Source organism: Chlamydotis macqueenii, chromosome 3, assembly GCF_036417535.1.
Source record: "Chlamydotis macqueenii isolate bChlMac1 chromosome 3, bChlMac1.mat, whole genome shotgun sequence".
NCBI lineage: Eukaryota > Metazoa > Chordata > Aves > Otidiformes > Otididae > Chlamydotis > Chlamydotis macqueenii.
The window spans coordinates 3673085-3685904 of record NC_141558.1 but is presented as its reverse complement, the minus strand read 5'-3'; the positions used below and the strand labels follow the sequence as shown (position 1 = coordinate 3685904).

Sequence of the window (12820 nt, the reverse complement as noted above, 5' to 3'; positions counted from 1 at the left end):
TGAACATGGTGGGGAAGGATACCTAACAGCTTTCTGCCTACGAGCTGCATCAGCCTAAATCTATTAGCTGTCCAGATCCACTCTCAGCCCTTCTGTGTTTTTTTTCAGCAGGAAATTTTGACACCCCCGTGCCTTTGTCAGTCAGCTCTTGGTCTCCCTTTCCAGGTAAAATATTCCTCTCTGGGTCGATAATTTCTGTGAAAGCAAGAAAACAATGATGTAATGAGAGAGCTATGCCAATTAGCCGAGGTGTTGGTCCGAGCCAGGGAAAAGTCCTCCCTGGGAGATGAAATTCTTGCTGTGATGAATCAAACAGGAAAATTCCCATTGACTCCACCAGGGTCAGGACCCATCGCCAGAGGTCCAACAATTAATTCATCCGAGCGACTCCGTTCTCCTGCGAGCAGCCCAGCTATTCTCCTCAGGTCATCACAACACAGTCCAGGACACCAACATATGCAGGGAGATGCCAGTGCTCCCCTGGAGATCCCTTGCAGTTGGATGAACCATCAGAAGAGGCGGGTTACCCAGAGCCAGCTGTCAGCTTGGGAACCGCTGCTGAAAACAGAGACGGGGCTGAATCTGGAGCCAAACTCCTCCCCGGATCCAGCCTGTCTCTCCGAGGCATGCGGATGCACAAGCACAGCACAGGCAGGCTTTTAAATCAAGGCGCCTTTCCAAATCAAACAGTTTGTTTCTCGTGCTCATCCACAAAATTCATTATGCACGTCTCTTATCCAAGGGATGCTTAGCCGCAATGTTTATAGCCCGGTCTCCTAAGAAAGAGAAACATATGGGCTTATGCAACCCATCTTGTAAATCTCCCTGCCACTTCCCGGCCCTATACATTTTGGACCTGTTGGCCAAATTTCAGTCAGGGGAGGTGGAAATGCTTGGTTTATAGGCAGCACCATCCCTCTGGCAGTAATTTAAATGCCAGCTGCTGCTAAAAGCACAGTCCCACTCTGCCCAGGCTGCGTGTTCCCTTGGTTGCTGATCTGGCTGGAAGTAACCCTAAAAAAAAAAAGTAAAACACCCCCCCCCCCCCAAAAAAAAAAGCAACAAAAATTTAAAAATCCATCATTGTTTCTGCCTGATGAATGAGATGAATGGTCTTCCCTTCCAGCTCCCTGATTTAACTCAGAGGGAGGAACGCACCGAGGACATGGTGGCGGGTGGAGAATGGCACCTGTTTTCATTCACCATGACGCTCCACTCCAACAGGCCCTCAAACACCATTTTCCACTCCTTTATACCCAAAAAGAAAAAAAAACATTCATTGTTTGAGGCAGTCAGTACAAAGCAACCCCAGGGTGACTCTTTGCCAGAGGACTTCCACCCGTTACCAGTAGTCCTGTCCGACTGGGACCGTTTCCCAGAGCGTAGACCCACATGTAGACGGTGGAGTTCATCTGAATCCAACCTTTTGCCCTCAAGATTGCGCGTAGGAGTAGAAGGGATGGGCAGGCGAGCTAAAGGGGAAGCCAGAACAGCAGAAGAAATGAGAAAGTGAAGTCTACCATCCCTTAAGAGCTGCAGGCTGGTGAGAATTTAAATTGGGCTAGCAGCCCACTCTGAAAAGACATTGGGTTTTTGCCCTCATGGGAGAAAGTCAAATGAGGAAGAACACTTTTGTAGGAAAGGCTTGGTTGAAGCTTTAATCCCAGCTGCCTGTACCTGCCAGAGCTCAGGTGGCTACAAAAACAGGGATTCTTCAGTATTACCCTAGCAGACCTATACCGGCTCCTAAGGGAGACCCAGAAAACATCCAGACATCCTGGGAGGTATATTTGGGACCTTTGCAGCCAGGGTAGAGCCCTACCCTCATGCCCGGTCTGTCAACCAGCACAAGCCTGATGAATAACTGGAGACGTTCGTTCCTCAAAGCACGGCATGAACGTCCCCCTCGCTGGAATTTGTCTGCTGTTCCCAGGCAACAGGCCAGTGTTTGTTTGGCAGAGAGCACCAGACAGAGATGAAACCCTCTGCTTCTGCCCTAAACATGCCATTGTAAAGGGAGCTGTGTGATCAGGAGCAGAAGAGCAGGGCTCCAGTTCAGGGAAGCTGAGCTCTCATAATCTTGGGCAAGCACCTTCCATCTAGGTTGTCCCTTATGTCCCCAGCAATCCCACGCAAACCGATGCAACTACCTGCGTGCGTGGATCTTCCTTCACCCCCGTACAGGAGAAAGGAGGTCGTATTCAGCCCACGCACCCTGCTGCTCCTCTACCTCCTCTGGAGAGAAAGACATCATCACAGCCCAGCTCCAGGGGCGTGCAAGGAAGATAAAGCTGGTCTGGATTCGGAGGCTGTATCTACAAAAGTAAATCGAGTCACGTGTGGCTCAGGCTCAGACGTTATCAGACACCCACCCATGCAATCAGCAAACTAGCGCTTTGCCAAACCGTTCCTTGGCACCATTTGGAGGTGGGTACGTGCCAAGGACTGTTTGTAGTAGACATCTGGAGGTGGTCATGCAGGACAAAAGGTGTGCTGTGTCTGCTTGCCATGGGGCAAAAAAAAAATAGGGAGAAAGGAGGGATTTGCAGATTCGCACCATATAAAATGAATTTTTTTTTTTTTCCAATTAGAGAGTAAACACACTGCAGAAGGCCATGAGACCAGGAACATAACGGGTTTCATAGGTGAAGCACAGTGCAGGACAAGGGCAGCATGAAGTCTAGCTGCCAATGTAGTTTACACACCAAGTACTAGAAGCCTTTGAGATGTCCAGGGTATTGGCCCTGACCTCCAGTTGCCACAGCAGAAGGGCACATAGATCTGGTGTCACACCTACCAGCCCAGTGTGGGCATCTTGAGCACCCCAGAGCATCCCAAATGCTAAGCTGTTTAGGTGACTGACACAAGCGCTAGATCTCCATGCACTTCAGTGAGCACTTAGACACCTCATGAGCCTGAAGATCTACGTGTTTTAAGGGATACGTATGACCCACCAGATGCCCGTAGGCCTGAACGGAGTTGACTCCAGAGGCATCTTTTGCAGAGCAGGACTGGCATTGAGTGGTTTAGGGGGGATATGGCCGAAGTCTAGAGGATCAGGTAAGTCTGCTGAAACGTGCTGAGGGTGAATGGGGTCTGTCTGTTCACGCTGTCATCATGCACAAGAACTATTGCGAAACTGGTAGGAGACACATTTAAAAAAAAACAAACAAACAAAAAAAAATGTTACTTTGTGCAACTGGTTGCAGACCTATGAAACTCCTTGTTGGAAGATATGGCCATGTAAAACTTCTCAGACCAGAAAATAGCCTGAGAGAAGGGGAAAAGTTGAGGTAAATACCCGAAATGTGCTGTGCTTACTCTAATTCAGGCTCCCCATAAGGCCGCTGTTTAAGGCAGGAGGTGGATGATCCCACAGGCTGGGTGGAGATGGTTGTATTGCATTCTGTAACAAAAGCCTGCCCATGGCCACAGTGGGTTTCTGGGCCAGAGCTGAGCCCACGGTCACTTCTTCACCGCCTGAACTCCAGGGCTGTATCAGTGCTTGCTCGGCTTGGGGTTTGGTAAAAAGCCACCGGTAAGATGAGGAGATAGAGGTGGCACTGCAGGCTGGCAAGGGTTCATTCACCAAAAGATTTGCTCCTGCTGGCTTAAATTTATCCCAGGGTGCATTTAAAAATCAAGCTGCTCAAGTCCTGACCCAAAGGCAGATGAAGCCAATGGAGACACCCTTCCCGTCTGGGGCTGTGTGGTGGATGCAGATTGACTTGACTCCTCCCCAACCTCAAAACCTCCAAGGCACTCAGGAGCTAATTTCTGTGCCGTGTGTTGATGAGCACAGATGAGCCTTTGTGTATGGTGGGCTCTGAAAAAAAACGTCTGGTGGGAGTCTAGGGAGTGGGGAAGAGCAGGAGGCTCTGGACAAGCCCCAGTAGGTTCACCAGAGGCTGAGGCCAACACGACGTAAGGACCACACCAGAGGGAACAAGTCCAGCTGCTGTTCTAGCAATTGCCCAAGGGGCAGAGACTTCCTTCACTTGATTTCTGGGGGAATTCTGGTTTATGTTGGTACTATCTGGTTTTGGCTTTCTTTCCCAAGTCACATTCTGCGATTCGACCCATGCACCACAGCTGCAGAGCAGGGGCCTCTGGTGGTGTGGAGGACGCATCTTGGCCACTTTTGTGCCTGCCCCTGTGGAGCCTGCAGCACGCAAACAGCTCCAGACACAGCTCATCCTCTGAGATGGTGCTGGTCCCGCCAAGGGAGAGCAGCTGAGCTAGAGATAACACGTGGCATCTTGCCATCCATCGTTGGGAACACCATGGCCACGTGTTACCCTGGCTCTGCGCTGAACCTCCTCTCTAGAGCGCATGGAGCAGCCTGCGCACATTGGCGATGTCAGCCCTCAGATGTACACGGTGGGTTACGGTCCACCCACTGCACCAAGCCGTACCACCAGGCATGCAAAGCGCCATCGCTTGTAGAGGCTCTACACTCATCCTTGCAACCACCCCTCCCACAGATGGAGTTACTGACCCATTTTCTTTCCCCAGGTCGCGTGTGGCCGGTTTGCACGAGACCCTGTTTAAATGCTCAGTGTCCCGTGATCCAAAGTCCAGCTGGTGAAGGGCCCCTTATCTGCACTGTTTGATGAAGGTGATCCTTGTTCTCTTCAAGCAGCCTGAAGGCCACTGGTTTCACATTTTCCAGCACTGACTGGCACCCAGCCTGCAATAAAAAGCCACCAAGATGACTTATTAAGGGAAAATGGAAGACTCAGTGATGCCCTCCGCTGCGCAATTGCTGTAAAAAGAAACATTTGTAAAGTTTCTATTTCCTTTTCCTCTATTTGTCACTGGCTGGGGGAGATTTCTGCTCGTTATTTGCTTTGGGTTGTTTTCCAGAGTTGAAACTCAGGTCCCACCTCTACTGATTTCCTGGAACGGACCTGGAGAACTAGCACAAACCAGAGAGCCTGCCAGCATTCTTGGGAGAGTTGTCATATTCAAGCTTTCCTAACGCTCCTGCTCCTGATAATTCCAGGGAAGCGTCCCAGCTTTCCCGTTTAACAAATGCCTAACTGAATAAGATGCTAAATTGTGATTTTTCTTGACAGTTGTAAACAAAACCTTGTCAAACGATCTCTTTGCAGCCTAGAAGTTGCGAAATACAAACAGACCTTTGATATTTAAGGATCTCATGATTTTGAAGCCAATTCCATGTGTTGGGGAGTGCTGAGGAGGAGACTGGATTTTTTCATGCTTGACTGTGTCAATGCTGAGCACAGAGGCTGGGAGGTGGAAATTAAAAAAAAAAAAAAAAAGATCCTGCAAACACTTGGATGGGATTCTAACATCACATGCTCCAGCCTACAAACACAAGAAAAGCCAGACTGGGTCAGTCCCAACATCCTGTCTCCAGCAGCAACCAGTAGCAGACTCCCCAGTGCTCAGTGCAATTTGTTGACAAAACTCTGCTCTTTTTTTTTCCTTTTTAAAATTTTTCTTTTTTTTTCTTTATTTTTCTTTTTTTTTTTTTTTTTTTTACTGTAACATGGTGTGTCCAACAATGAGCACATCCCAGTGCAACTGTTTGCTGTCATGTTGAAATGCATCTGAGATTGACAAAGTTCCCCCTGCTCCAGGAGTGTTACACAACCCCCGGGCACTATAAATCCAGGGTTTCCCTCTTCTCCATGTCTTTACGGCCCTTCACTTCTCCTCGTGGCAGAACCTCCACCCACTTTCAGCCATGCAGATCCTCCAGCTGCTATTTACAGTCATTGTCCTTCTCCTTCTCCAGGACATTTCTGGTAAGGACAAAATGCTCATAGGGGTTTCTGCAGGACTGTGGAGAGAGACAAGACAGGTTCCTACCCCAAGGCAGAAAAGGACAAGACAGGGCCCTCAAGCCAAACCAAGTCAAGTTGAGGCTGACCTGACTCTTGATTCTGAAATGGTCTCCATGAAGTTCTGGGAAGCAGATGTCTCAGGTTCATAGACTGTATGTCCCCTCCTCTCCATCCTCTCAAAACCCGCTCAGAAATGCTGAGCCTAAGAAAGGAGCCTGAGCTGTGCTCCTGACCAGGATGGAAGCCTCATCCTCCACAAAACAAGGAGACCGTCATGAAATTAAAAAAAAAAGCACCTTCTAGGGGAAAAACTGGGAGGAAAGACTGCTAGTTTACTATTTTTGGTCTGTCTATTTTCTTCTGAGATTCTGTTTTAATAGAAAATTCATCCTTGGATGGGCTTTTTCATTGGTTGCTTGTAAATGTATGTGTTAGGAATTCAGGTTTCGTTCAGCTGTAAGGTCACTATGATGTTACCAGGACTATGGTGGTGTAACTTTCACAGCAATCAAACCTGAAAACAAAAAATAAGATATTTACTTGCTTCGCCTGTTTATGTTCTCATTTAACTTAAATCTTAGGGATAAAGGGAGGACAGAGAAGGGTTTGCCCGTTCCACTGATGGTGGGTACTCATCAATGTATCTCTCCGAGAATCATTGAATCGGAGAAGGGATCTTAAAGATTACCTCATTCAAATCCCCCTTCCCAGGGCAGGGACACCTTTGACTAGGCCAGGTCACTCAAAATCTCATTCAACCTGACCTTGAACACTTCCAGGGATGGGGGCATCCACAGCTTCTCTGGGCAACACCTGCCAGTGTCTCACCACCCTCACAGTAAAGAGCTGCTTCCTTATATCTAGTGTAAATCTACCCCTCTCTGGTTTAAAACCATCTGTGATAGGACAGGCCCTACTGAAGAGTTTCTCCCTGTCTTTCCTGTAGCCCCTTTTAGGTACTGGAAGGCCCCTCTAAGGTCTCCCTGGAGCCTTTTCATCTCCAGGCTGAACAGCCCCAGCTCTCCCAGCCTGGCCTCACAGGAAAGGTGCTCCAGCCCTCTCATCATCTTCGTGGCCTCCTCTGGACTCGCTCCAACAGGACCACATCCTTCTGACGTTGGGGGCTCCAGAGCTGGACACAGCACTGCAGGGGGAGGTCTCACCAGGGCAGAGTAGAGGAGCAGAATTCCCTCCCTCGACCTGCTGGCCACACTCCTCTTGATGCAGCCCAGGATGCGGTTGGCTTTCTGGGCTTCAAGCACACGTTGCTGGCTCATGTTGAGCTTCTCATCCACCGATACTATCAAGTCCTTCTCCTCAGGGCTGGTCTTGATCCATTCTCCACCCAGCCTGTATTTGTGCCTGGGATTGCCACGACCCAGATGCAGGACCTTGCACTTGGCCTGGTTGAACTTCATGAGGTTTGCATGGGCCCACCCCTCCAGCCTGTCAAGGACCCTCTGGATGACATCTCTTTCCTCCAGCGTGTCGACGGCACTACACAGCTTGGTGTCATCGGCGAACTTGCTGAGGGTGCACTCTATCCCACTGTCCATGTCACCAACAAAGATGTTGAACAGGGCCGGGCCCAGCACGGACCCCTGAGGGACGCCACTCGTGACCGGTCTCCACATGGACATTGAGCCGTTGACCACCACTCTCTGAGTGCGGCCATCCAGCCAACTCCTTATCCACTGAGTGGTCCGTCCATCAAACCCATGCCTCTCTAGTTTAGAGAGAAGGATGTCATGCGGGACAGTGTCAAATGCCTTGCACAAGTCCAGGTAAATGATATCCGTTGCTCGTCCCTTGTCCACCAATGCTGTCACCCCATCACAGAAGGCCACCAAATTGGTCAAGCACGATCTGCCCTTGGTGAAGCCATGTTGGCTGTCACCAACCACCTCCTTGCTCTCCATGTGCCTTAGCATGGTTTCCAGGAGAATCTGCTCCATGACCTTGCCAGGCACAGAGGTGAGGCTGACTGGCCTGTAGTTCCCCTTGTTAAAAATGAGGGTTATGTTTCTCCTTTTCCAGTCATTGAGAACCTCATCAGACTGACATGACTTATCAAATATGATGGATAGTGGCTTGGCAACATCATCTGCCAGTTCCTTCAGGATGTGCGAATGTATCTCATCAGGTCCCATGGACTTGTGCGTCTTCAGATTCCTTAGATGGTCCTGAACCTGATCTTCTCCTATAGTGGGCAGTTCTTCATTCTCCCAGTCCCTGCCTTTGCCTTCTGCAACTTGGGCAGTGGAGTTAGAACACTTGTCCATGAAGACAAAAAGTCATTAAATATCTCAGCCTTCTCTATATCTTGGGTAACCAGGCCTACCATTTCCTTCTGGAGAGAGCCCACATTTTCCCTGGTCTTCCTTTTATCACTGACATACCTATAGAAGCCTTTCTTGTTGCCCTTGACACCCCTGGCCAGATTTTAACTTGATATTCCTGCTGTATGTAAAGAGAAGCAGCACATACCCCCTTTACCAAAATAGGAAGGTTTAAACCAAACAAACAAACTCAAAACACTAAGAAACCAACAATCACAAAAAAAATCAATAGATAAAATACCTGTTCCAGAAAGACACTTATCTGACTTTTGATAGAATCATAGAATCATAGAATCATAGAATCATAGAATCATAGAATGGTTAGGGTTGGAAGGGACCTTCAAAGGTCATCTAGTCCAACCCCCCCGCAAGGAGCAGGGACATCCCTGACTAGATCAGGTTGCTCAGAGCCTCATCCAGCCCGGCCTTGAACGCTTCCAGAGATGGGGCCTCCACCACCTTTCTGGGCAACCTGTTCCAGTGTTCTATAACTCGTAAAAAAAAATTTTCCTAATTTCTAATCTAAATCTACCCCCCTCTATTTTAAAACCATTACCTCTGGTCCTATCGCAACAGGCCCTACTAAACAGCCTATCCCCATCTTTCTTGTAGGCCCCCTTGAGGTACTGGAAGACCGCTATCAGGTCTCCCCGGAGCCTCCTCTTCTGCAGGCTGAACAGCCCCAACTCTCTCAGCCTGTCCTCATAAGAGAGGTGCTCCAGCCCTTTTATCATCTTCGTGGCCCTCCTCTGCACCTTCTCCAACTGGTCCATGTCCTTCTTGTGTTGGGGGCTCCAGAACTGGACACAGTACTCCAGGTGGGGTCTCACCAGGGCAGAGTACAGGGGGAGAATCACCTCCCTAGACCTGCTGGCCACGCTTCTCTTGATGCAGCCAGGATGCGGTTGGCCTTCTGGGCCGCAAGGGCGCATTGCCTGCTCATGTTGAGCTTCTCATCCACCAGCACTCCCAAGTCCTTCTCCTCAGGGCTGCTCTCCATCCATTCCCCGCCCAGCCTGTATTTGGGCCTGGGATTGCCATGACCCAGGTGCAGGACCTTGCACTTGGCCTGGTTGAACTTCATGAGGTTGGCACAGGCCCACCTCTCCAGCCTGTCAAGGTCCCTCTGGATGGCATCCCTCCCTTCCAGCGTGTCGATGGCACCACACAGCTTGGTGTCACCACACAACTTGATGATGCCCAAGGGAGCCACCTCACCTAACTCATCTAACTAACTTAGCCAAAGCTGGTTGTCTCACCTAGGCTAGTTGTTAAGGGACTCCTAGCGCTTGCTGGAGGGAGATGCTCCTTCCAAGCACGTCTGACCTTCACCATGAAGGCAGTTGAATTTTCCCATTGCCAACTGCAAGCGTTTCATTGCCCAGCCAGTGGCACGTTGGCTGTCACCAATCACCTCCTTATTTTCTATGTGCCCTAGCATGGTTTCCAGGAGGAGCAGGACTCCAGGTGAGTTCACAAGTTCCCTAAGAAAGTCTCCCACCTCCTTTTCCCCCACAGCAAGAGCCCTTTCGGACAGCCAGCAGTGCAGAAGCAACCATGGTCACTGCCGGAGGCTTTGCTTCCACATGGAGCGCTGGGAAGGGAGCTGCAGCAACGGCCGCCTGCGCTGCTGTCGATGAGAGTGACTGTGCTGGGACAGACCTTGGCACCCCAGGGAGTCCAGCTCAGTGACCCTGCAATCACAACCATAGGATGTCTCAGACACCTCCGTGCCTACATCTGCACCTTGGTTTGTCCATCACCAATAAACATGTTGGGTTTATACATCCTTTTGGGTCCAGAGTGCAGCTGTGTTTCCCTCTGAGATGGATCATCCTGCCTAACGCCTGGGGTTTGATGCACTTGCCCACCCACACCTGCCTGTGCTGTCCCCACAGCCGTGCCAGCGTTGTGTCTGGACCCATTGGCACAGACCAAAAGCCTGGGGACCGTTTCACCCGTGCCTCATGCATGCAAAGTGTTTTGGGAGGTGAAAGAGAATAAACTCTTGTGTTTCAGATCATATCCCAACATCACGAGGGGCATCAGTGCCTCATTTCCTCCATATGCTAATCTATCGGATGAGTGGGAATGGGCCAAGGCCAAGTTCATTTACACAGCTCCTCACCAAGGAGTAAATGCTGTTCATTGAGGTGCCAAGAAGGAAGGGAAATTGCCCACCACTATGTGTTCTGGAGCAGGACCTCAGGAGCAGGTCCTCACTGAGGAAAGGAGGTGATGTAGGGGGAACAAGAATAGAGATGTCTTGGAGGTGTGAGGAGAGAGGGCATGAAGGAATATGGAAGTGTCACTGAGAGAAAAGCTGGAGGTGGAAGTTTTATCTCTGAAAAACACCCAAGGTAGGACATGCAAGCAAGAAGGTGGCCACTCAAAATCTTCCTTGGTGTGCCTAACCCCCAGCTACACACCTGTTTTTAACCTAAACCCACACCTGATCTACCCTAGAGGGACCGGTCTTGTCCTGGAGGAAACAGAGGGAAACCAGTAAAACCAGTGACTCAACTGTGCCGGTTGATACCCAGTAGCGACTTATCCCATCTCTGGACTCTCAGCAGGGAGAGATTCCCCCACTCCTCCTATCACCGTGAACTAAACCAGTGAGGGTCTGGGCTCCCATGCCCTCCCAGGCTGGGATACCCCCGTCCTCGCTGCTCTTGCTCTGCAGGCTGCAAACACGGTGGCAGTGCCTTTCCTTCACACAGTCCCTTCTCCTGGATGCTGCTCCTCTCCGTTGAGTGACAGTCCGGCTCCTCGGGGCCCTCGGAAAGCTCAGCCAGAGGTTAGCAGCCACTCTGGCTCACTTGAGCCACCCATTCCACCGAGCAGATAAGACTCCCCTTGATAACAAGACCTGCCAGAAATGAGCCTCCAGTTTTTCCACCTTTTTGAAGTCTGGCCGGTGAAGTTTTGCAGAACTTTGTCTTCTTGCCAAAGTAACCAACTTCTAGCTTCAGCCTTCATCTTCTCTCCTTTTCCCCGACCTCCTCCCCGCCCCGGCCTTCCCTCTTCCTCCTCGCTCCTCTGTGCACACGCCGGCTGATAGGGATGCTGTCGGGGGATGTTGGGGGGGACGAAGGGGTGATGTCATTTGTTTTTGGCTGCTGCCGGGGGAGGCAAGGGTTCGACATGTCTGTCTCTACCCAGCCTGGCGCCGGGAGCAACTGGGAGCCTTCCTTTCGCAGCCGCCTCCGCGTCTTATCAGGGCCAGGATGACATCCCGGGGACGGGCTGCCGGGGTTGCAAGGGAAAGGAGGTGGAGAGCCCCTGAATGCGAGCCCTGTGAGAAGCACGCATGGATGCGTGTCCGTGCGTGTGCCGGCGCTGGCTGGCAGGAGCTGCAGAGGGAAATTGCTTCCAGCGGGACGGAGCCGGCTATCGGGCGCTGCGGAGAGAAGAAAGCGCCTCTGTGCTGCAGCCCAGCCAGAGTCAAGGGCGATGCTGTGGATGGTGTCGCCCAGCTTTGCTCCTGTTAAGGCCTGGGAGAGTTTAACCTCTCACATCCCGGGCAGGCAATTTTGCCATGGAAATGGTTTTGAGATGGAGCATCAGTCCTCCTCTAAATGTTTTTGGCAATTTTTCCCCCACTTCGAATGTAAAATCTTCATTCTCCATGAAACAGCAATAACCTCTAATGACACCTCCTCTTTTTTTTTCTCTTCCCCAGAAACACAGCTTGATCACAAACGAATGAAATATTTTTGGCTAAACCTAGAAACAAACGGTGCTTCCTATCTGCTACAACCCAGCCCTCGGGAGGGAAAAGTCTTGTGGGACACGGGAGCCACAGCCCAAGGAGAGAGACGGTTCCACCAGCAGTGGTCTTTTAATATTTTTGGTTTATTCGCTTTTATTAGTACAATTTTAATAATTTATTTACTATTTAGTAATTTATTTACTATTATTATTACACAGAATATTTTTTCCCCCACTGTGAAGGATCATTTTGCTCACACCCCACTTTGGAGACCAGTGCTCTAGGGGACAACGGGGACTTTGAGGAGAGGAATTACAGCCCCGGAGGCACTGGGTGGAAATGTAAACACCGAGGCATTCTCTCTCCAGCTGAAAACATTCATAAAATTGATTTTTTTTCACTTGGAAAAAATAAGGTTTTCTGTAAAAATCATTCTCACTTGTAATTAGAGTGAGAAAATACTGAAGAACTAGAAGTGCTGTAAATCAGGGTCACCTTCAGGCTCTCTTTCACTTCTAAGTCCCGTTGCAGAAAAGCCCCTCTCGTCTCAGGCAAAGCCAAGCCTTTGCGTCAGGTAAGCGATTTGAACATCTGTGAAGCAAAGGTCTCCACCTCCACGGCCTCCACGGCTCCCTCGAGAGCTGGAGGAACAAGCTCTGTGCAGCAAGGAATTATGTCTTACGAGGGTTTTCTTATCTCTGCGGATGGTGAAGGGAATCCAGGGTGACCCGCCACCACGGAGACACTTTTGTCAGTCAAATGAACCTCTACCAGCAAAACCTTGATGCTTTTTTTAAACATAAATAAATAAATGTCCTGTTTGGATGCCCCGACAAGGGGAGGAATATGCAGCCACCGGGACTGCCCTGTGCTGACCTCGGCTGTCCACGTCAGAGTGGTTGCTCAGCCCTAAGGTCTCAGAGGCTGTGTAATAAAGCATTTTTATTTTTTTT

At 50.1% G+C, this 12820-nt stretch overlaps 1 protein-coding gene across 1 annotated transcript; it reads left to right on the top strand.

The window, feature by feature from the left end:
- The first annotated feature begins 5506 nt into the window (after positions 1-5506).
- On the top strand, positions 5507-9941 carry DEFB125 (defensin beta 125). The gene is made up of 2 exons (XM_086745303.1): positions 5507-5774; positions 9671-9941. Exons 1-2 carry the CDS (start codon positions 5714-5716, stop codon positions 9790-9792), a joined length of 183 nt encoding a protein of 60 aa, XP_086601429.1. The 5' UTR covers positions 5507-5713; the 3' UTR covers positions 9793-9941.
- The last annotated feature ends 2879 nt before the right edge of the window (positions 9942-12820 follow it).

Excerpts from the sequence above, each read along its gene's own strand:
- DEFB125 (XM_086745303.1), top strand. The coding sequence starts at position 5,714 with ATGCAGATCCTCCAGCTGCTATTTACAGTCATTGTCCTTCTCCTTCTC. Across the intron at positions 5,775-9,670 it reads CCTTCTCCAGGACATTTCTG|CAAGAGCCCTTTCGGACAGC; the intron begins GTAAGGACAAAA and ends TTTCCCCCACAG.